The sequence below is a fragment of the Ochotona curzoniae genome, unplaced genomic scaffold (assembly GCF_017591425.1).
Source record: "Ochotona curzoniae isolate NIBS_2020 unplaced genomic scaffold, NIBS_Ocur_1.0 contig_43, whole genome shotgun sequence".
NCBI lineage: Eukaryota > Metazoa > Chordata > Mammalia > Lagomorpha > Ochotonidae > Ochotona > Ochotona curzoniae.
In genome coordinates, this window is record NW_024466218.1 from 18,643,259 (window position 1) to 18,668,032 (window position 24,774).

The 24,774-nt window shown below is 44.5% G+C and overlaps 1 protein-coding gene across 2 annotated transcripts in view; it reads right to left on the bottom strand.

Moving 5' to 3' along the window:
- PSTPIP2 (proline-serine-threonine phosphatase interacting protein 2) overlaps positions 1 to 24,774 on the bottom strand; it is a 58,741-nt gene that overhangs the window by 17,227 nt on the left and 16,740 nt on the right. For both annotated transcript variants that reach the window (XM_040984966.1, XM_040984967.1), the window contains exons 2-5: positions 14,899 to 14,999; positions 9,732 to 9,809; positions 7,141 to 7,175; positions 2,512 to 2,618 (exon numbers count right to left, since the gene is read on the bottom strand). In XM_040984966.1, coding sequence (XP_040840900.1) covers positions 2,512 to 2,618; positions 7,141 to 7,175; positions 9,732 to 9,809; positions 14,899 to 14,999 — 321 coding nt within the window. The remainder of the gene's footprint in view (positions 1 to 2,511; positions 2,619 to 7,140; positions 7,176 to 9,731; positions 9,810 to 14,898; positions 15,000 to 24,774) is intronic.

Sequence of the window (24,774 nt, forward strand, 5' to 3'; positions counted from 1 at the left end):
AAATCTGCAATAAACGTACCTTGGTTAAAAAAATTAACATCTTTGCTAAAATATCGTTTATAAGTTCAAAGAGATCTTTATCCTGTAAGCTTTTGTCAACACATTTAAATTTAGGGATTTTTACATTTACTCTGGTAGCCCATTGTTGACACAGCTTCAACCAGGCAGGTGCCTGAAGGCAGGTGAACCAGGCAGGTGGCATGAAGGGAAGACACATTTGTACAACAGCTAAGAAAGATCACTCCATCCTCTTAAGCTGTCTAATCCTGGCGAAGGAAATGCCTCTGTTGAGTTCCCTCGGGAGTAACTCCTTTGCTGTGATTTTGATGTGAGTATTTTTATGAGTCATAGCAATGGTTTCACCAGCAAAGATGTACCTCTCCGACATAATCACAGTAGCTTGCATTTACCAAGCATGTGTGGGCTATGCAGTTCTCAGGCATTCATCCACTGTAAGCAATGTCAGTTTCCTTTTCCTGGCAGTACTGAAATTAACTCACCCGGGTAACACACACGGCAGGCAACTGAGCTGAAATTTGAACCCAGGCGGCTGTCCGGTTGTTTCTAACCACAAGCCTACACTATCATCAGCTCTGCAATAGCTCTGTCTTGGCTTTGTGACACAGCAATCTAATACTACTGATAGTGACATTCTGCACACACAAACATTGGGTTTTTGTTGCCAAGTGTGGTTGGATAGAGTCTCAAGATATTTGGATGGAGTAACTGGGATAGTCTGACTTGAGGATGAGAAAGGCGTGCCCAGAGAAGCCAGCAATCATCGTCCAGTCCAGGTGAAGGGTCAGGCACCAGAAGGTGGTCATTTACTTGCTAACAGTGAGAACAGAAAACACTCCAGCATGAGCCCCAAGCGGAAAGACATGGGTCGGACCTTGTGGTCACAGACAAGAAGCTATAGCTCACAGAGGAAAGGAGAAAGAGCTCGGTTTATTTCTTTAATGATCATTCCTGAGTTTCCCAGGCTACACAAAGTAGAACAGAGCAGTTAGCAATGCTGGTCCATTCCACGGTCCTTTCTAGTCCTCATGGACCCACTGCCACTCTCCCAGCCGGGAACTGATACGGTTTTATGCTCTGGGAGCTAAACCAGGTCTCCTTAAGCTCCACAGAACACCTGCCACAAACACCCATCAAGTGACAGCCAAACCCCACCCCTAGCTAAAGACTTCTTCACTTCCTGTCATTCTTTCCTCTGCCCTCAGGAACCCCCGGCATTAAGAACTCGCAGGAATCTAGAAAGTAAAACTTTGAAAAGTGGGACTCCTGGGACCCAAGAGATAGCCTGCTTAGCTCAAGGGCACCCAGACTTCACATGCCAGATCCAGCTCTGCCTGCTACAATGCCTTATGGAAGTCTCCTTGGGCCAACGTAATTTCTTACAGTGACCTGCTCATGTTGAGATCGATGAATGAGAGTTTCTCTCTCAGGTATCCTTGGAGAACTGATTCTTTAGGACAGTGAGACTTCCTGCTCAGACCAAATCCAGGGGAGTGTGAGGGCATTTTACTATTGAGAACACAAGGGAGCATGGAAACACTGTGATCTCTGTGTGGGCTGCAGGGATATAAGAGAGAAAGAGAGAGAAAAAAATTGCAGGACCCAGTGCAGTAGCCTAGTGGCTAAAGTCCTCACTTTGCATATGCAGGGATCCCATATGGGCACTAGTTCATAACCTGGCTGTTTGCGCAGTGCAAAATAAGAAGTTAGCACTGACCCATTTTCTACCTTAGAAGAGATTTTTCTCAAGTATGCAAATACAGAAGTGGTGTAATCCAAGTTCATTATGACACAAATAATGACAAGAGTTATTAAGACACTATGGACTTCCCAAAGAATGCAAGAATGCTCAAAAGAAGACACACAGAATATAGGGAACTAGGATGATGGCAGTGGACTGGACCAAGGTTATGCTACCCATGGAACATAACTCGGGGTGTGTTCTTCTAACTACAAGAACACAGTCTTGTGTAACTTGTTTCTGGGGATGTTTCAGAGGACTTGCAAAATGGACAATGCCCTCCCTCAGAAGAAGCAAGGACACTCAAAAACATGAAGAAACAACTCTCTTCGTCCTAGAATTCACGTGTTATAGACTCCAGCTATCTGATGCATTTTGCTTCTGAGGAATCATAATTCTCCAGGAGGGATGGGCAGTCTTGGCAGTGTCAAACCCAAGTGTCTGACCATGCAGTGAGCGGGAGGAGGGCCGTTCGGGCTGGCCGCAGCCTCACACCTACCACAGGAGACTTGTGAGAAGGTGTGAGAGCCCTGGACACAGGGTTCCTGCAGTGTGAGTGAAGCAGAGACACAGGAAGAGAGAGCAGTAAGCCGAGGGCAGTGCAGGAAATGCCAGCCAATGTCCCATAAGGAAACAGCTTTCCAAGGGCATGGCTGCAGGAGCGAGGAATCATACTCCCTGCTCACCAGCGGACAAGCTGGGGGTTTTCTGTAGGAGGAAAGGTGACATCTTCACACACAGGCAGGCCCCACCTTTTTCCGTTGTAGCTTTTGCTTTTCCCTAAATTCTTCCATCTTCCTGGCCTCTTCTCTCAGAGTCTGTGCAAGCTGAATGTGACATTGTGCCACATTGTCTACTTCTGCAAAAAGAATTTAAAATAATCAGGTTCTACCTATGTCTGGATTCACCTTTAAACCACCTCTCAATTACTCAATTACTTTTAAATGAAACATATGGTAAGTGCCATATACATAGTTGTTAACATTTTATTGCTTAGGGAGCAAATTCAAGACAAAAAGTCTATACATGGACCTGGTGCGATAGTGTAGTGGTTAAAGTCCTTGCCTTGAACGTGCTGAGATTCCATATGGGTACAGATTCTAGTCCCTGCAGCCCCGCTTCCCATCCAGCTTCCTGCTTGTGGCCTGGGAAAGCAGTTGAGGATGACCCAAAGCTTTGGGACCTTGCACCCACGTGGGAGACCTGGAAGGAGTTCCTGGCTCCTGGCTTTGGATTGGCTCAGCTCCAGCCATTGCAGCCGCTTGGGGAGTGAACCATTGGACAGAAGATCTTTCTCTCTGTCTCTCCTCCTCTCTGTACATCTGCCTTTCCAATAAAAATAAATAAATCTTTTAAAATAAATAAATAAATAAAAAGTCTCTACACTGGGGGACAGAGCTGTAGTGTTTCACAATAAAGTCTCAGCATGTGACACTGGCATCCTATATGGTGCTGGTCCAATTCATGTGTGCAGGTTTGATTCCCAGCTCCAACCCAGCTCCTAATGGTCTAGGCAAAGCAGTGGAAAATGGTCCAAGTGCTTGTGCCCATGCACCACACAGGAGCCCAGATGCAGCCCTAGGCTTCTGCTTTGCAACAGCCAACTAGTGAATGACCAACAGATGGAAGCATGTGCTCTCTCCCTGACTTTCAAATAAAATAAATAAATAACCAAGCAAGTAAATAAACAAATAAATATTCTAAAAATCCATATACTTTGGGGACCAGTGTGATGGCTCAATGGCTAAATTTTCACCTTGCAAGCACCAGGATCCAATAAGGACACTGGTTTGTGTCCCAGCTGCTCCATTACCTTCCAGCTCTCTGCTTATGGCCTGAGAAAGCAGTAAAGGATGGCCTGAAACCTCAAGACTCTGCATCCACATGGGAGATCCAGAAGAACCTCCTGCCTCGTGGCTTTGAATCAGTTCAGTTCTGACCACTGCAGCCATTTGGGGAATGAACCAGCAGGTGGAAGATCTTTCTTTCTGTCTCTCCTTCTCTCCATAAATCTGTCCTGTCTTTCTAATAAAAAATAAATAAATCTTTAAAAATAAATCCATATGCTTTGACCCTACCCTAGAGATTCAGAACCACACTGTACTATATGATTTGTTCAAATAATAAGTATATATGTGTGTGTGTATGTATATATTGCACATAAGTTCATATATATGTACATATGTATTATAGGTGTATGTATATGTATAGTACCCATATATTGTATATGTATATGATTAACTGTACTAAAATACCTGGCAGCATAGTCACCAATAACACTGAGAAAATTCTCATATTTACTATCTTCTTTATGGTTAATTATTTCATTTTAATTTTTAAAAAAGATTTACTTATTTCCAAGTCAAAGTTGCAAAGACAGAGCGAGAGACACAGAGAGAGAGATCTTCTACCTGCTGGGTCACTCCCCAGAGAGCTGCAACAGCTAGAGCTGGGCCAGGCTGAAACCAGGAGTCAGTTTCACCTAGGTCTCCCACTTAGGCGACAGGGGTCCAAAGACTTGGGTCATCTTTCACCGCTTTTCCCAGGCACATTAGCACGGACCCAGGTTGGAAGTGGAGCAGCTGGAACTTGAATCAGTGCCTATGTGAAAGGCTGGGGTTGCAGGTACTAGCTTGCCTCACTATGCCTCAGTGCTGGCCCCTTCATTTTGATTTTTAAGATAAACATACATATTATTTAATAATAATGAAACAAAACAAAAGTAACAGCACATGTAAATATTTAGGAAACTCATTCTAGACTGGAGTTACCCTGGGCCATGATGTTTGGCCTGCCCATGCATAGAAGGAACTTAAGATAACACTGTCCCTCCTTTCAGAAACGTATTTGTTGAGGAAGAAGACAGCCTCTATGGAAAATCTAAGATAAACATTTGTTTAGCTAAAACTTACAAAGGTTGACTTTTACAAAGGTCTAGGGCCACTCAGCTAACTTTAGGAACACTTCAAGTACACAGCACACTCACTCAGCCACATTAAAACTCCTTAACATGGAAACACACTGAAGAGCAAAAAGCTGCAGAGGCAGTCTCTGATAACAGCCTTGGGGCATCAGAACCAGAGAGGACCCCCAAAAGAGCCAACATGGTCTACCCCATATTTCTCAACTTCTCATTTGGCATCATCATAGGGTCATCAAAATGAAACAACTTTTCCTGGTTGAATTCCAAGTTGGATTTACAACCAGAGACCACGATTCAGAAATAAAAACTGAGAATAAAGACTGCTGAGAGCACCCAAACTTGTGTCTTCTGCTTGAACTCTAAACAAGATATCAAAGAAACAGTTACCCAAGAACAGCAACGCTGATCACAATAGGAAAAGAAAAAATAATAATGTTGGGAAGGAGAGCTTTATCCTACAGAATCGAACTCTGAACATTTTGACCTTGGTATGTCTAAAGACTTACTATTTCCTGTTTTTTTTTCAACCCTTGAACGTCTAAAACTTTTTATTATTTTTTTAACTTTTGAAAGTCAGAGAGACAAAGGAAGATCTTTCATCAGCTGGCTCACTCCCCAAATGTCTGCAACAGCCAGAATGTGGCCAGACCAAAAGCAAGAGCATAAAACTCATGAGAAGCCAGAAACCAAGTACATGAGCCACTGCCTGCCGCCTTCGAGCAGATACATCAGCAAGAAGCTGGAAGCAGAAGTGGTGCCAGGACAGGAACCAAGGCCCTTCAGTACAGGATGTAGGCATGCCAAGCAGCAACTTCACCATGACACTAAATGCCCTCTACTTCCTCTCTGGATCAAACTTGACCACTGTCAAGAAAATGTGATGGAAGTAAAACACTCATTCAAAAAGTATATCTAAACCTGAGAAAGCTACCTTGAGTTAGAGTCTCTTCTCAACAAAACTGAAGAAGAAAGATGAGGGTAGGGAGCAGCATTTTCAAGAGAGAAAAGTGAATAAAAATTACTAAGGAACAGGATATGGTTGTAAGAAAAAGAAAAAAAGATTTCACAGTTCCTGGTCTGGCGTGGTCTAGCCACTAAACTCGCCTTGAGCACGCCAGGATCTCATATCGGTGCCGGTTTGTATCCTGGCTGCTCCGCTTTCCTTCCAGCTCCCTGCTTGAGACCTGGGAAGGCAGTCGAGGATGGCCCAATGCCCTGGGATCCTGCACCCATGTGGGAGACCCAGAAGTTCCTGGCTCCTGGTTTCAGATTGGCTCAGATCTGGCCTTTGTGGCCACTTGGAGAGTGAATCAATTGACAGAAGATTTTCCTCTCTGTCGTTCCTTCTCTCTATAAAATCTGACTTTCCAGTAAAAATAAAATAAATATTATAAAAAGATTTAACATTTCCTTGGGCAATCAGCCTGAAGATTGAATTCACTGCAAATATCTTGAGCCTAACATACCTTAGGAACATCTGAGAAGAGCCATCAAGCCGATCCCAGGACCAAGCTAGGTGCTCTGAGCACTCTAAAGATACACGCTTATGGCCTCTAAGTAAAGGCTGATGCCAGGGATGAGTCCACGTTTACCCAGGCACAGTGAGAAGGGAAGGGCTACGATCATGTCCTATGGGCCTGTGCCACTGAGCAGCTTGAGAGAGGAGGACAATGAAAGTGACAGTAACCGAGAAGCAGGAAGACTCCCGGGACTCAGAAAGGATGAGCAATCCAAGACGGAAGGGAAGCTCACCAGCGCTGAGTACCCCTGAACCGCCAAGTTAGAGGAGAAATGGAGTGTCCATGGGACCTACTGGCACAAGTCAGTGGTAGCCTTGGAGAAAGCAATTACAACTGAGTGCTGCGACCACAAGCCAGGTGAGAGCAGGAGGTAAGAAAACCACAAATGTTTCCTTCGACTCTTGCTCTAACTAGGACTTCTCCTGTACAAAACTGTCGGGTGATATTGGAGAGACAGCAAGGTGCTCACTCCACATCCCAGGACCAAGGAGGAGGAATCCAGAGCAAGCACAAGACATGCAAAGGGTGAAGTTGGCAGCAAGCCTGGCTGAGGGGAAGACTGGGGTGGAGTACTTGAATGGCTGAGTCTGAGTTAGAAATGAACAGTACAGGCAATTCTTGGAGGCAGTCATTCTGACCACGGTCCCTGGACCAAGGGCCCCAGCAGCACTTGGGAACTTGCAAGGCATGGGACATCTCAGCCACGCCCCCACATGACTGGACCTGGATCCAGGACATCATACACGGTGAGCGTGCAGGTGTAGAGGGTACTCCAGCTCGTGTCAACCCTACAGAGCTTTCCTCACCTTAGGAATTGCTCCAGCTTTCTTTTTAAACCTAATCTAAAGTTGTTGTTAAATTAAAATTAATCTTAAATGACAGACACAAAGTTTGCCAAGAGCAACAAATATTAATTAAAGAAAAAAAAAACCACTTACGCTGCTTGAAGACTTCAAGGGCCCGCTTCAGGGTACTAAGAAATAAATAAACAAATAAGTAAATAAATAAATAAGCACATGTTTGATTTCAGTTCTGGAAATTCACTGTCCATTTTCATTTACTCTAATGCCTTTGCATGCTTTCCTTGTTCCACATCTTAATTTACAGCCGATAAAGTCGCCTTTGCCCATGAGCTTGACAGTAAAAGACTAAGACTTATTTTACTCTTAATAATTTATTATGTTTGAGATGATGCATTTTTAAATCCACATTTTAGTAAAAGGTTTTACAGTTATACTAGAGAACTCCATGAATAAAAATTTAAAAGACCATAGTACAGCAGGAAAATGGACAATGGCTATAAATAATAATCAAATGAAAAGATTTTCATCTTAAAAATAACAAGTCATAAAACTATTAGGACCATAGTAAGACTAAAACTTCTTCAGGCACAAGCAGTTGTTCACTACCTACGCTTTGTGCTTCCTTTTCCATTGTGAAAACACTTAGCATTTATGGTACCTTTCTATAAGGATATCAATAATCCTTTAAAGAATAGCAACTAGATAGATAAGTGCCGCAAGAAAGGAAGGACTCAAACCTTAGATCTTGACTGCCTCATTTCCTATCAATTCAATCATTCTTATTAGCCATAAAAATATGAGATAGGCAGTGCCACTGCTGTGGCATAGTGGAAAAAAGTGCTCCCTGCAGCACCAGTTTCACATATGGGCACCAGCTTGTGTCCCCGCTGCTCCACTTCCTATCCAGCTGTCTGCTAATGCGCTGGAAAAGCAGTGAAGGATGGCCCAACTGCTTGGGCCAGTGCACCACATGGCAGACCTAGAAGCTCCTGCCCAGCTCTGACCACTGCAACCATTTAGGGAATGAACCAATGGTTGGAAGATCTCTCTGAGTCTCCTCCTCTCTTTATGTAACTCTACCTTTCAAGTAAATAAATAAATCTTTAAATCCTTGAAAGCATCTCTGGATGCTTTCAAAAGTCAAAAAGTTCATTCACTTTTTTATAAAGATTCATTTATTTTTATTGGAAAGTCAGACACACAGAGAGGAGTTACAGAGGGGAAGATCTTCTGTTTGCTACTTCACTCCCCAAGTGATTGCAATGGCCGGAGCTAAGCAGATCTGAAACCAGGTACCAGAAGCTTCTTCTGGGTCTCCCACAGAGGTACAGGGTCCCAAAACTTTGGGCCATCTTCTACTGCTTTCCCAGGCCCAAAGCAGGGAGCTGGATGGGAAGTGAAGCAGCTGGGACAAACCAGCACCAAATGGGATCCTGGGCATGTAAGGTGAGGATTTAGCCACTAGACTATCATACTGGACCATTCTGCTTCACTGTTACTTTCTTTAGCTTTACTTTCTTTAGCTATATTCGGCAGATTAGCTTTTTGGAATTGTTAAAATTTGCATGTCGATTTTTGCTATGAATGCTTCCTCTCTTAGTCACAATAATGCGTGTATGCATTACAAGTTCATTGTGTTACTTTAGAAAAGATCTCTGCTCACAGCTGCTTGGGAAGCAGAGACCTTGCCTCCCAGCGACACTTCACAGTTGGTCAGACCACTATGCTGAAATGCAGCAATTAGTAGCTGCAGTCAGTTCCCAGTCTGGCTTGTAATTACAGCTGCCTTCCCACTCCCTTCCAGTCACCACAACAGTCTTTCACATCCACCTTGGAAGCATAGTCCCAGTTCTCAAACCCTACCACCGTTTCCTCTCTGAGGCATGCACTTAGGAGAAAACTGACTTTATCTTAGAACAAGATGGAATGGCGTTGCATATGTTCTGTTCTAAGTCAAATGTGTAACAGCAGTTGTATCTAGCTAAATATCTCTCCCAAGAAGTGATGGTTATTTTCTATCACATCACTATTGGAGTTTTTAAACAACATTCCAAATATCCTGAGATTTCCCTCTGAGCAGGGCCAGCTACACAATCCACTACATGCACTATCAAATGAAAATGTGGGCTCTCTTTGCTTATAAATCATTAAAAATTTTATAATGATCACAGAGCACTAGACCAATCAGGAAGCCCTTCTGAGTTGAGGTTCCATTATAAAGGCCACAAAGCCAGCCCCACTTAGCAGCGGAATGTGATGCCAAAGCAGGTGTCATACCCTGGCCATTTCTGCATCCTCAGGCTTTTCAATGAACAACTGAAGAATAAAGCACTTTGGCACAGAAATCTCATGAAAAATACAAAAGTAGTACAAAGATACTCTCATAATGATTGTAAGCCATAAATATATGCATCCATAATTTAATATATTTGCTAATTATTTAAATTGATTAGAATAAGCATATGTGTGTGTTAATTAGAATAAGCATGTGTGTGTATAGTGCAAAGTCCTATTAAACTTCAAGTATAAAAGTTTACATACTACAATCCTACTGATGGAAACATATGCCTATCAGAAGACTTGAAGGACAGTTTCTAAGATGTTAACAGCTAGTGCCTGCTTGACCGCTTCCAGCCTTCATCCTGCTGATCTCAGTCTTTCTCCATGGGGCACACACTTGACCCTACTGGCCACTCTTTTGGAGCAGAAAGAAACAGGGCACCTACTGGATTTCCGACTGGCCACATGGCTTCTTCCTGGACAGGTTGAGCAGGTCTTTGCCATATTTCTCTTCAATCGCCGCCCTGCAAGGAACAGAAGAGAAGCCCATGGGGACTTCTTAGAGCTGTCTCTTACTCATGGAGTGCCCAGTGCACATGAATACCATTGAAAGCAAACCTGTATCTTTGTCAGTACGAGCTGGGATACAACACCATTCTCTAAAATGCCAAACAATGTTAACCAGGAGGAATTATAAAAAGATCTCTGGCCTTCACCCTAGGGTGGTCTTCTCTAGCCAGCAGTCCCTAGCTTAGATCCTGTAGCAAAACTGAGCAACTTTAAGTGGTGAAGTAAGGAGTTATTTCCATCTGCACTGCACCCTAAGGGCACCCGCTTCTTCCATCTTCTCTAAGAGGGCCCTTTTACCATCCTGTACAGTTCCTCATTCACAGTCAGCTCAAACATTCAACAGAACCAAAGCAGGGAATTTCAGTAAAGGAATCTGGCAGCTGGTGTACGTCACACCTGGAGTGTGCTCATGGGGCTGGCATAGTGACGCAGCGGGTTAACCTGCTGCCAGTGATCTGGTGTCCCATCTGAGTGGAAGGTATGAGTTCCAGCTGCTTTACTTGTTTAGCTCCCTGCTAATGGTCCTGGAAAAACAACAGATGATGGCCCAAGTGCTTGGGCCTCTGCCTACCACATGGGAGACCCAGGCAGAGCCAAACCCCAAAAGTCTTCCTTGCTGCCCCCCTCCAACCCTACCTTTCTGCTGTTGTGTATGGTCTATCTTTCCAGGTGTTTTTCTTTGCATTTCTTCATCTGTACTCATACTTCCCATAGTCACATACCTAACTCAAGATGTTCATACAGTCAAGATCATTGTATATTGGCTGTTCTGTTTTTGATCTGGTAATGTGGCATATAGAACTTCCCTATCAGTACACACACATCACCTCTATAACACCACATTTGCCATGGTACAGAACTCCCTCCTGCAACAATTCCTAGCTTACACGAACCCCAAAAGACAAGCTAAGTGAACACTTGGCCATATCTCTGGGATTGCTTTTCTAGAGAATTACTATGTGCGTTTTAAGTTTTGAAAAGCAGTGCCAAATTGCTCTCCAAAAAAGCCTTCTCAATTTGTGTGTCCATCAAAATTATGTAAGAGGCGCCCAGTGTAATGGCTCAATTGGCTAATCTCCCCCTTGCAAGCACCAGGATCCCATATGGGCACCAGTTTGTGTCTCAAATGCTCCATTTCCCGTCCAGCTCCCTGCTTACAGCCTGGGAAAACAGTAGAAGATGGCCCAAAGCCTTGGGACCCTGCACCTGTGCAGGAGACCCAGAAGAAGCTCCTGGCTCGTGACTTTGGATTGGCTCAGTTCCAGCCATTGCAGCCACTTGGAAAGTGAACCAGTGGATGAAAGATATTTCTCTCTGTTTCTTGTTCTCTCTAAATCTCCCTTTCCAATAAAAATGAATAAACCTTTAAAAAAATGTTTATGAGGGGTGACTCTTTGGTGCAGAGCGCCCAGGCTCAAGTACCACTCCTTCCTGTCCAGTTTCCTGTTAGTGTATGCTCTGGGCAGTAGCAGGTCCTGAAACCCACAGAGAAGACCTGGACGCAATTCTGGGTTGCTGGCTTAAGCCTGGCCTAGTGGGCATTTGGGGTGTGAGCCAGATCTCTGTATGTCTTTGTATCTTTGCCTTTCAAATAAATTTAAGATGTTAAGCACCTGAAAATAATTAAAAGGATGCAGACACTAAACATTTCTTTTGTTGGCCAAGATGTATCCATGTGGCTCCATCATGCCCCTGGTCCTGTGGGCAGCCTTGGGACCATGCAAGTGAGGACTCATCTTGTCTTCCTGATTCTAGAGCATGTTCAGAACAACTTGAGCAAGAATCCTGCTGAATTTTGTAATCACATCCAGCAGATACCATGGCATGCTCTTTGGTGAAAGGAAGAAACTTTCACAGAAGTGAAACTATACCCTCATCCTCCTGAAAGTGGGGGATGAAGGAATGAGATCAAGAGGGTGTTTCCGCAGCTGTGAAGTATTGGGTATGATGGCTGCTAGCCATGGGAGAACCACTAAAACTGGGACTTACCAGAAACCACCCTTGAATGTGGGATCATTTACCTAGGCCACCCTTTTGCCACCCATCCCAAGTTTCCATCTCCTCTGCTCGTCAATTTGTCATTTCCTGAACATCCACGATGTGCCAAGCATCACAGTCAACTCCAAGAACACAAAGATGACAGCAACACAAGAGCTGCCTGGTAGGCCTGGCACAATGGCTCCGTGGCTAAACCCTCTCCTTGCACATACCAAGACCCCATATGGGTGCCAGTTCGTGTTCCGGTGGCCCTGCTTCCCATCCAGCTCCCTGATTGTGGCCTGGGAAAGCAGTAGAGGACAGCTCAAAGCTTTGGGACCCTGCACCTCTGTGGGAGACCCAGAAGAAGCTCCTAGCTCCTGGCTTCAGATCAGCTCAGCTCTGGCTGTTGTGGCCACTTGGCGAGTGAATCAGTGAATGGAAGATCTTCCTCTGTGTCTCTGCTCCTCTCAGTATATCTGACTTTCCAACAAAAATTAATAAATCTTAAAAAAGAAAAAAGAAAGAAAGAACAGCTTTCTGGTGTTCAGAAATTAATGGAGGAAAGACACAGCAACCAGACCCTGTGCTTACTACCACGTAAGAGGGCCACAGCAAAGGTACAGAATAGTCCAGGACACAGAAGAGAAGTGCCACTCCTCTTGGCGCACAGCTGGCTACACTTCCTTCACCAAGCCCTCCCAGCTCTCTTGGACCTCTCTCCTAGACTAAGGGTAACCTCTGAGTCACTTCCCCTTCAACCAAGCAGGAAAACACCATCAGATACAGCCTTTTCCACCGGTCCTGAAAGCAGCCTTTGTCTGGTCCTAAATCCAGGCTTGGCAGCCCCCAAATCAAAATAGGCACATCTGAGAAATCCTTTCACCAACCTAACCTCTTGTTCATTTTAACTGCACAGACCAATCAAAGCTCTCAAATGAATGTTTATTGGAGCAGAGGAATCTTACACTCAATAAAACCCTTTCATCCAGAGAAGAGGAAACTGACAGCTAGATAGGTCTAGACTGTTGGTTAATCCCAGCTACCAAAGAAGCCAGGATCAGAAGGCCCAGATATCTGGATCCCCTTTCAGTACTCTATTTTCTTTTTGTGTTTCAGCTTTCTGACCTAATTCTATTGGGTATATTGTATAGGTTGCCCCCAAACAGAGTATGTTGAAATCTCAACCACTAGTTCTCCTAGTGTGACCTTTGTAAATAAGGTCACCACAAATGTAATTAGTTCAGATGAGTCGCACTGAAAAAGAATAAGCTCTTAATCCAGCATGACAGGTGTTCTACAAAAAAGACAATGTGAAGACACAAGGGAAGAACATTGTATGGCGATGGGAGATACTGAAGTTACACAGCTGTATGCTGAGATTACCAAGGCATTCTGACAATACCATAAGCCAAAAGCAAGATGTCAGGGGACAGTGTTGTGGCCAGCAGGTTAAGGGACCACCTGCAACAGCAGCATCCCATATCGGAGGCCAGTTTGAGCCCTCGCTGCTCGACTTTGGATTCAACTCTATTAATGCACCAGGGAAGGTAGCAGAGGATGGCCCCTGCCATCCACTTGAGAGACCCAGATGAAGTTCCTGAATCCTGGCTTTGGTCTGGCCAACCTCTAGCTGTGTGACCATTTGAGAAGTGAAACAGTACATGGAAAATCTGTATGTGTGTGTGTGTGTGTGTGTGTGTGTGTGTGTGTGTGTGTGTGTAATCACCTTTCAAGTAAAAATGAATAAATCTTCGGGCCAGCATTGTGGCGCAGCAAGGTAAGCACCTGTCTGTGACACCAGCATCTCACTCCCCTCTAACTCCCATATGAGCACTGGTTCCAGTCCTAGCTGCTCCAATTCTGATGAGCCTGGGAAAACAGTACAAGACAATTCGAGTGCTTGTGTAGCTGCCACCATGTGGAAGATCTGGGTGGAGCTCCCCATTCCTGGCTTTGGGGAGTGAATCAGCAGATGGAAAATCTCTCTCTCTCCCCTTCTATGCAATTCTACCTTTAAATTAAATAAAAATGAGTGTTTAAAATATAAAGAATAAATAAAGACATGAAGCACCTCCTCTAGAACCTTCAAGAGAACATGAAGCGCTCACATCCTTCCTGTGCTCTGTCATCCTCTGGCTCCCCGAATCCACCTCTGTCTCCCTTGGGCTTTTCTTGCCCCTACTTCCAACCTGCTGACTTACTACAAATACCTAGACACCCCTTTAACCTCTCAAACTGGTTTCTAAGAATTTTAGGACAGGGCAGGCATTTGGTACAGAAATAAGGATGCTGTGATGGACCCTGAATCTCATTTCAAGGTGTCCGATTCAAGTCTCAGTTTCATTCCTGAATCTAGCTTCCTACTAGAATCTTGTACCCTGGAGAATAGCAAGTAATGGCTCAAGTCCACTCACAATAGGCCTGGATTGTGCTCCTACCTTCTGGTGTCAGCCTTGCCCAGCCCAGCTCAGTGTGAATATGTGGGGTGCAAATCAGCAGATAGCAGATCACCTTCTAACCATCCCCCTTCATTTCTTCAATAAATAAAAATTACAATGTTTGGGGTCAGCACCGTGGCATAGTACCTTAAGCTTCCACCCGCCGCAGTACGAGCATCCCACATGAGCACCAGTTAAAGTTCCGACTTCCCACTTCCAATTTCATTCCTTGCTAATGTACCTGGGAAAGCAGTGAAAGTCTCCGGAATCCTGCCTCCCATGTGGGAGACCCAGAAGAAGCTCCAGGCTCTTAGCTTCACTCTGGCCCAGCTCTGGCCATTGTGCTCATTTAGGGAATGAACTAGTAGATGGAAGATCTCTCATCTATCTGTCTCCTCTCTAAATACAAGTCTGCCTTTCAAATAAAAATAAATAATTTTTTAAATTAAAATATTTTTGAAGAAAGACCTTCATAAGAGTTATATCCTTCACTTCTTGGGGTCACCCTATAACTCTTAGCAGGGGATCTTCAGAAACGCCAAACCCAAAAAACAAATGTCGGCAGCTGACCCCTTGGTTGTGAAGGCCTCTTGGCCATGCTCTTCAGGGGCACCAAGCAGCGTACCTTTCCTTCAGAAAGTCTTCAAACTCCTTGCAGTTCTTGCGGCCATTGTTCAGATGCTGGATGATGCTGTCGTAGCCGATGGTGCTGAGGATGTCCCCACTCTGGTGGAAGAGATGACATGGCATCAGCCCAGAAAGGACACAGGTGCCAGCCCCAAGGCCAGGAGAGGCACTGGGTGCTTGTTGCTATTTCACTTCACCTCCAACACACATGTGATGGAAAAGGACTGAGATGCATGTAGCTGTGGATGCATTTTTAAAGTGATGAAGCCAAACGAGCATTAAAACAGGAAGGAAGTAGCCGAGGAGTGAAAGGCACCTGGATCAGGAAGCTGGCCGGCCTTGGGTCAGTTCTTGGTCCTCCACTAACTCCCTAAGTCAGGTCAGGAGACAGAGGAGCTGGGCAGCCCCTGTCTTCTGCAGTGTGCTTTTTCATACTCAAATGCTCTCCAAGACTGGAGAAAGCTACATCCCCCAAGTCAATATCCCTAGGTGGCAGTACACTTGAAAAAAGAATCAAGGATCCCTCAAACCAATTAGAGGGGTCTAAATACTATCAGTGTTCCCTAATAAAGCAGGTTCCCTGGTTTCCACCCCTAAATGCACACAATGGATTGGATGACTCAGACTCCATGGCCCTTTGGTGGTTGGTGAGGCTGCCCCTGGGTGTGTACCAAGGATCCTTAAACCCAATCAACCCCAGCCCAGCCACAGAGGGTCTTCCCATGCCAGCACCAGCTTGCAGAGCATAATTTCTTTCTTCCATTTGCTGCCCATTCAGGATACTTGGGCTGGGCAGACAGTGGTCCCAGAGAGACCCAGCAAGACCAAGGCCCAAGGCTGATCCCAGTGGAAAACATTGCAAAGGTTGATTTATGCAAGCATCAATTTCACCAGTAGACAAAGCAGTAAATCTAATTGACAAATATGCTGAATTTATTGTTTGATCTCAGATGTAAACCTTGGGAAGCCTGAAGAAGCAGCTCCCATTGGAGCCTCTGTTCCACCAGTCCCCTCCATGCACAACCCTGTGTCCCAGCTAAGCATGCCCCTCGCTGGTCCCTAAGACACCATCCCAGCAGCAGCCCTAAGGTAATGCCTACCTTGAACCCCCATACCCAAATGTGCATTCAGCTCCCCAAACCCAAGGTGTCTGCCAGTCTCCTCCAACAGCCCAGCGCTCATCTCTGGGTCCTCTAAGAGCCAACCTCTGAATTTACTCCTCAGTATCTCCTCTGCAAGAAGCCTTTCTCTTGCAGGTGCCCACGATGCTTCCAAGTCTTGTACCACACCTAGGTACAAGAGCTCTAGGTTACCATTCAAGGTCTAAAGTAAAATTCTGTGGAAGAAAGGGTCTACTACAGTACCAGCCAGATGTCCCAGAAAGGATCAAAGAAGACAAAGACTCAAGAGTGGACGAACAAATGAATGAATGAGTCAATGGCAAAGTTGGCCTGCAGACAGAAGCCTTGGTTCTTCCCACAGAAAGACTTGGCTTCCCTGGTGGTCATCTGCAAAAGCCATTGCCCTTTTCTTCATTTAGAATGCATATGTTCGGGCCCGGCGCAATGGCACAGTGGTTAAGGTCCTCGCCTTGCACGCCCGGGATCCCATATGGGCGCCAATTCTAATCCCTGCAACACCGCTTCCCATCCAGCTCCCTGCCTGTAGCCTGGGAAAGCAGCTGAGGACGGCCCAAAGCTTTGCGACCCTGCACCCGCATGGGAGACCTGGAAGAGGCTCCTGGCTTCGGATTGGCTCAGCTCCAGCCGTTGCGGCCGCTTGGGGGAATGAATCATCAGACAGAAGTTCTTCCTCTCTGTCTCTCCTCTCTGTATATCTGCCTTTCCAATAAAAATAAAATAAATCTTAAAAAAAAAAAAAAAGAATGCATATGCTGCTTGAGAGTGAGATAGAGTGGCTCCGGGCTCTTGGTTTCTGGCTTTGGCTTGACCCAATCCTGGCTATTTCAGCCATTTTGAAAATGAACCAGCAGATTGAAGATTGTCTCTCTCTACCTAACACTCCACCTTTCAAATAAACAAATAAGTCTTTTTAAAAAAAAATTTTAAATGACAAGTCTCAGGCCATAAAAAACAATAATCATAGTACATACATCTCTCTCAATACTTAGATTCAAAATGTATAAATAACTGTAACAAATATATGATGAAAAGACAAGCAGTCCACTGAAAAAAACTGGACATAACACTTCAACTTCATAGAAACAGCCTTTATAAAGGATATTCCTTTCAGGCCTGGAGAGATGATTCAGTGAATATATCCTATCCTTGCACACGCCAGGATCCCACATGGGCACCGGTTCATGTCCCAGCTGCTCCACTGAAGTGGCCATAAGAGACTAGATCTTGGCAGCTACAAAACCTCCCAAAACCTAGAACAAAAAGTTTTATAGGGCCCAGTGTGGTAGCCTAGCAGCTAAAGTCCTCACCTTGAATGCACCAGGATCCCATATGGGCACTGGTTCTAATCCCAGCAGCCCCACTTCCATCTAATTCCTTGCCTGTGGCCTGGGAAAAGAGTGGAGGATGACTCAAAGCCTACACCTGCATGGGAGACCTGGAAGAAGCTCCTGGCTCCTGGCTTTGGATCGGCTCAGTTCCAGTCATTGTGGTCACTCGAACAGAAGATCTTCCTCTCGGTCTCTCCTTTTCTCTGTATATGTGACTTTCCAATAAAAATAAACAAATCTTTTTTTAAAAGTTTTATAATGCTGAAATTATGAAAGTGGTAAGTGGAGGTGTCGGCATGATGGCTCAACAGGTTAATATCCCTCCACCTGCAAACACCAGCATCCAATGTGAGTGCTGATTCGTGTCCCAGCTACTCTACTTCCCATCCAGCTCCCTGCTTGTGGCCTGGAAAAAGTGGTAGATGATGGCCCAAACCCTTGGGATAGAACTGGAGGAAGCCATGGAAGAACTGGAGGAAGCTTCTGGCTTTGGATCGGCTCAGCATCAGCCATTGTGGCTATTTGGGGAAATAACCAGATGAGGTAAGAGCTTTCTTTCAGTCTCTCTTCTCTATGAATTTGCCTTTCTAATAAAATAAATAAATATACATTTTAAGTGTTAAATGGCATTCTGCTTATAGTCAATATTTGCCACAAAGACAAATATTTAAGACAAAAAAATAAAGCCAGTGCCAGCAGAGAGCACATGTATGACACATCAACCAGGCGTGTGAGCCAAAGAATAACAAGTCAGCATTGTAAGCAAGCCAAGAGACACTCAGGGTGGTGAGAGGCATGCAGCCAGAGCAGGGAATCCTCTCTGCCTGCCAGTAACCCCATTCCCGCTCTGGGGCTCAGGCCTGCTTCTGCTTCCCTCAGTCACTGAGGCACAGAACAGACTCTGCCCAGCTCAAGCCCTAGGCTCCAGGGGCCTCTGAGAGCTTGTCCCCGGGTGTTCTTTTCCAACTCTTCTATCCATCCCATAATGCCTGGGAGAAGGTGCAGAGAGCAAGGAGAAGCAAAGAGCCTCTGCAGCTTCAAAGTCACCATCAGGATCGCAGGTGTTGCCTCGGAGCATCCTGGCTTTTCATTCTATGCTGCACCTCACACCCAGTCCTGGTGCGATGTCCACTCCCCACCACCTCATCAGACCTGGGCTCCAAAGACCACCTGGTCAGAACCACCCAGGCGGCACTTGTCAACCATGCATATGCCCCATCCCATGCTAGAGCTGCTGATTCTTAGCCTGTCACGAGGCAGAGAAAACAGCAGCCTTTCCTAAGCCTTCCAAGCAGCTGGGCTGCAACTGAAGAACAGGTGCCTGAGCAACTACAAAGACCAAAGAGGCAGCACAAGTCCCACCCGGAGGGGCTTGGGATAGAAGCCAGAACAGTGCTGGGTGACAGAACAAAGGCAGAGCAGATTCTCATTGGTTTGCATTTCCTGTTGAAACCTACAGTTCTGAATGAAACATGCAAATAGATAGGATGCCTCTAGCAAGCCCAGATTCTCCACTGGCACAGGGAGGAGACCCCTGACTTTGTAGCACACACAAAGGCTGTGTCTGTTTGACACTTTCATGTAGGTGTCCTAAGTGGCCTGCACTTTGCATGAAGGAGCCACAGAGTGATCCATGAACATAGTGAGCATGGAGCGATTTCCATACTTGGCAGGCGGAAAAAAAACAAGACAATGGAAAGTAAACTTCTCCCATCGTTGCTTCCAGTCACCATGAGACTTTTTAACTGTCAGCCAATGACAGTATCCAAATTTCTTGGTCACTTATTAAGGGTCGTAACAAGAGACCTGGGAAAAATACTGAGGAGTTTGTTTTCTTCCCTTCCCTTTCAACCTTGATCTTTCATTCCTACCCATTAACCCCCCCAAAGTGATAAAATCAAGTGGACCAGTCATTGCAAACAGAAATTATTGTTAATTAGTATCAATAAGTATATCTACTATATATTGAGTATTTGCTGTGCGCCAAACAGCACGTACAGTAGTTCATATGGAGGATCTAATTTCATTCTTACATTTCTATCACATAGATTTTATTACTTTAATGTTATAGGACACAAAATTGAGACTCAAAAAATCTGTATTGTGGGAGCCAAGGCTGTGGTTTAGTGATGAAGATGCCATTTGCAACACTGGCATCCCATGAGATGCTGGTTTATGCCCGAGCTTCTCCACTTTGATCCAGTTCCCTAAGCACCTGGGGAAAACAGCAGAGGAAGACCAGAGTTTCGACTCTACCATTCATATAGGAGACCCGGATAAAGCTCTTAGTTACTGGTCTAGCCTGCTCTAGACCTGGCCATTGTAGTACTCTAGAGATTGAACCAGAAGATGCAAAAAATCTCTGAGTATAACTCTGATTTTCAAATAAACAAACTGTGTTGTGAAACAGACATATGTCTATGTCCTTTATTTTTAAGTTTATTTATGGGCCTAGAGCAGTAGCTTACCAGCTAAAGTCCTTGCCTCGCACCAGGATCCCACGTGAGTGCTGGTTTGTATCCTAGCTGCTCCACTTCCTTCTAGCTCCCTGCTTGTGGCCTGGGAAAGCAGTAGCGGATGGCCCAAAGCCTTGGGACCCTGCATGCTTGTGGGAGACACAGAAGTTCCTGTTCTGATTGGCTTGTCTCTGGCCATTGCGGCCACTTGGGGAGTGAATCAGCAGATGGAAGATCTTTCTCTCTGTAAATCTGATTTTCCAATTTAAAAAAATAACTCTTTTTAAAAGTTTATTTATTTGCTTATTTACTTTGAAAGGCAGAGAGAGAGGGAGAGACTTTCTACTCACTGGTTCACTCCCTCAAATGCTTGCAGCAGCTGTGATTAGGCAAGGAAGAGCTGGGAAACTGGAACTCAATGAGGACCCATCAGCCTGAGCTACAACTGCTGTCTTCCATGGTGCACATTAGCAGGAAGCTGGATGCAGAGCTGATTGGGGCTCAAACCCAGGGACCTGGATGTGGCATGCAACCGTCATCCTAAGCAGTGTCTTAACTGCTACACTAAACTTTCTCTCGTAAAGTCTGCATTCTTAGCCCACTCAATCACCTATTTGAGGACAAGGATTATCATTCACATTTTGTCAGTTAATCTATTTTCCAGCAATTCTAAATAGAGAATACCCAGGCTTCAATGTCACCTTTGAGTTTGAATCTGGATTCTGTTATCCACCAGCTATGTGACTTTCAACTAGCAGTTCAGTTTCCCTTGGCATGAATTTCATAGGCTGTAACGTGAGGGTTATTGAAAGGATTAGAAGGTATAATGTGCCTTGAGTCTGCAAACTAAAGGAATTCGGGGAGACACACTAGAATATTTCAAGACTAACCATATAAGCAAAAGAGAATATGTGTTGAAGCCATGTGAATTTTCCCTTGAAAAGCGAAGAACTATGAAATAAACGTAGCTGGTAGTTATTAAAAAATAAACAGGTCATCCTCAGGGAAGCAGCCAGAGAGGTGTCAGAGATATCCCAGCAAAATCATGAAGACATCTGACAGTGCAGAGTCACATTAAGCTCAAGGTCAAAGCCACTAACATGGTTCAATGGCGTCCTTCAATCGTCTGTTAGGCAATAATAGAAGACTGTGAAGGCAAGAACGAAATCCCACTCTGTTCCTCCTCTAGTGTGATTCTAAATGATCACTGCCTGCCCACCTCATCTCCTACAACCCTCAAATATCCCCAAGTTGAGTCTGTAACATCTTGTGCCAGAAAACAATCACGTGCTGCAAGAATGAAGGGAATGCTTTAAGAGCAGGCAGGATCCAGCTTAAAGGAGCTCCCCACTGTCCAAATGCAGGACAGTTTGAGAATCAAAATTCATTCTGATGGTAACATTATAATCTATTGGACAAAATAAGAGTCAAATGCCAACTTTGACATGCAAATGGCACTAGCAATTACCACACAAAGACCTACCATGAATGTTTATTTCAGCTTTATTTGTAATACCCAATTACTGGGAACAACCCAAATGTCTATCAACAGGTCAAGGGATAAACAAATTGGGTATGTCTATGAAATAGAACACTAATGCATAATGAAAAAGAACACACTACTAATGCACACAGCAACATGGATGGATCTCAAGATAAGCACAAAAGAAAGAAGCCAGGCAGAAAAGAGTGTCATTTTTCAACTATACAAATTCTAGAAAAATGCAAGTAATCTGCAGTGACAGAAAGCATATCAGTAGTTGACTAAAATGGGAATGAGGGATGGGAGAGATTTCAGAATCATGAGGAAGCTTTAGGACATTTTTAATCATCATTTAGCAACATCTTAGAAATAACAGAGTCAAGTAAAATTATCAATTGATACTAAAACTCATGGATCTAACAATATCCACTCCTGATCCCTAGAACCTGTGAATATGTTTCCATACCCAGCACACGGACCTTGCAGTTGTGATTAGAGATCTTGGGCTGGAAAGAATACTCTGGATGATCCAGGCGGATCACAAAGGTCCCTACAAAAACAGTCAGCTAGCAAAGTTCTGGGCAAGTAGAGACTCGGAGGTGGACTATGTCAGCCAATTGACCTTGGAAGGCAATATCAACAGCATCTCAGAGCTATCAGAGCCACTTGAGCAGAACCCTCAGAAAATGCTCCACCACAGGGACCCTGGGATGACATCAGGTGGGTGTTCCCCATCCCAGGGTACTGAGACAGTAGGGAGGCTGGGCATGGTTTCTCCCCTTGTATTCCTCACTTACCCAGATACAGGTAGAAGAAAAAGAAAATGTGTAAGCAATGATCTCATCCACTTTCCCCAGATCCTTGACCCTTCCCACCCTGTTCAACTATGTAAACATCATCAAAAATAAAATTTTTAAAATAAATAAAAATCAAACAAGAAAAAGAGTAAAACGGCCGTTGCGCTCACTTGGGGAGTGAATCATCGGACGGAAGATCTTCCTCTCTGTCTCTCCTCCTTTCTGTATATCTGACTTTGCAATAAAATAAATAGATCTTAAAAAAAAAAAAGAGTAAGTCAGCTTAAGGGGCATAATGGCATGTCTCCTAGGAAGCATGAGAACTCAGAGTTCAGAGAAAGAGCTTTGAAGATGCTACACTGCTGACTTGAAGGTGGAGGAGGGGGCCACAAGCCAATGAACACAGGTAGAAAAGGCAAAACAAAGGTAATTCTCCCAAGCTCCTGAAGGAAATGTCCTTGCTTGAAATTTTGACTTGAGCCAAATTAAACCCATTTTGGATTTATGATCTCCCCGTAATTCTTAAAATAAATAAAGTTGTTTTGTTTTAAGGCAGTAAGTTGGTGGCAGCTTGCTTCAGCAGCAGAGGCAGGAAACCAACACAACCTTCTCAGGGAAGGATCAAGGTTATGGCCACTGGGGACAGCATCAACACCATGTGCCTCCTGACGACCAGAGTGCATCACTCCTGGGCTATTCCTGTCAAACCTCAAGGCCCACATCTAATCAACAGGAAACAGGCAAACCCAACTAGGAGGACACACTACAATGTAACTCAACTGTCCCATGTTCTTCCAAAAATGCCTAACTCACCAGTGACACAGACAGAGGAACTGATCCAGATTAAAGGGGACCTCAGAGACTTGACAACAAAAATGCAATACAGAATCCTAAATGGCAAAGGTTTTCTTCTTTGGCTACTAAGGCCATCATGGGGAACTCTAAGTAGGGTTTGTATATTATAGAACAGTACATTGTTCATTACAGCATCACAATGACTAAGACTTGGAAATACCCCAAATATCCAACAATAGACATTGTTTCAACAAATTTGATGCAGCGGAAAACTGAAAAGATTATTAGAATGAATACAAATTATACATTCAAACATAACATGATATTCACCATACGTTGTAAGGAGAAAATGGAAAGTGGTAGATATGATCCAATAACAAATGAGCTCATATTTGTTAAGAAAAATGTGCAGGTACATTACATGTAAGTGCAAAGACATCAGTCTGGACATTTATTAACAGCAAATTCTGAACTCTTCGGATTCCTTCAATAAAACTGGACAAAAAGCTAGAAATGACTTCACACTTCACCAAATAGCGACTAACTGATGTTATAAATGGTGAGATCATGATTTTCTTAAAAAATAAGTGTCCCTTTCTATATGAATGTAACTTCATGAAAGTTAGCTAAGGTTCAACATTACCCATCTAAATTTCAACAGGATTGGGGCTGGCACTGTGGTATAGCAAGCAAAGGCTCTGCCTGCAGTACTGGTATACTTTAGGGCTCCCAGTTTGTTGTCACCCCTCTGATCCAGCTCCCTACCAAAGTACTTGAGAAAGCAGCAGAAGATGACCCTGTACCTATGTGGAAGACTGGCAAAAAGCTTCTGGCTCCTAGCTTCAGATCAGCTCAGCTCTGCCATGGACTACGTAGGAATGAACCAGTGGATGGAAGACCTATCTCTCTTTTTCTCTCTGCTAACTTTGTCTTTCAAATAAATAAATAACTTTTGGGGGGGAACATAATTTACAAGTTCGTTGGAAGAGAGGACTGTAAGTGGGTGTTTTTCTTTTTTAAAATGTACTTATTTGAAAGCAGAGTTATAGATAGAGGGAGAGATATAGAGGGAGAGAAACAGGAAAAGAGATCTTGCATCTGCTGGTTTCCTCCCCAAAGGACCACAATGGTTGGGGTTTGGCCAAGATAAAGCCAGGAGGCAGGAGCTTCATCAGGTCTCCCACATGGGTGCATGGGTCCAACCACTTAGGCCAACTTTTACTGCTTTCTCAGGCACAATAGGGTGGATCTGGGTGGAGCAGCTAGGACTCCAATTAGTCCCACACAGGATGCAAGTGTTGCACTTGGCAGTTTAACCTGCTAGACCACAATGCCATCCCCCAAAGGTGGGTGTTTTATTTCCCAGAGATCATTAAACCACTCCTGCAGGGTACTGCTAATGTTGACACTGAAACTTCTCCAATTAACAAAAGCATGCTGAAGATCATTTAACAGGCTCACACAGGGCAAGAGCAGTGACATGTCCATGCCCAGAAATACAGACCTGAATGTTCCCCTCCTGGACGTGGGGGTGGGTGGCAGGCATTTGGAACAGCAAGTAGGCTGACACTTGGGATGCCTACATCACATATCAGAGGGCAGGGTTCAAATCCCAGTTCTGCTTCCTACTCCAGCTTCCTGCTGGTGCACACCCTGAAAGCAGCAGGTGATGGTTCAAGTACTTGAACCACCTGTTACTACAAGAGAGGCCTGAACTGAACTCTGGACTCCTGGTTTCCTCCTGGCTGTTGTGGACATTTGGAAAGGAACAAGAGGATGGAAGATAGATCTCTCCCTCTCTGTGATTATTTAATTAATTAATTTCAGATTCTGACATCACCCAAGACTGAGGAGGCAAGGAAGTGCCAAGAAC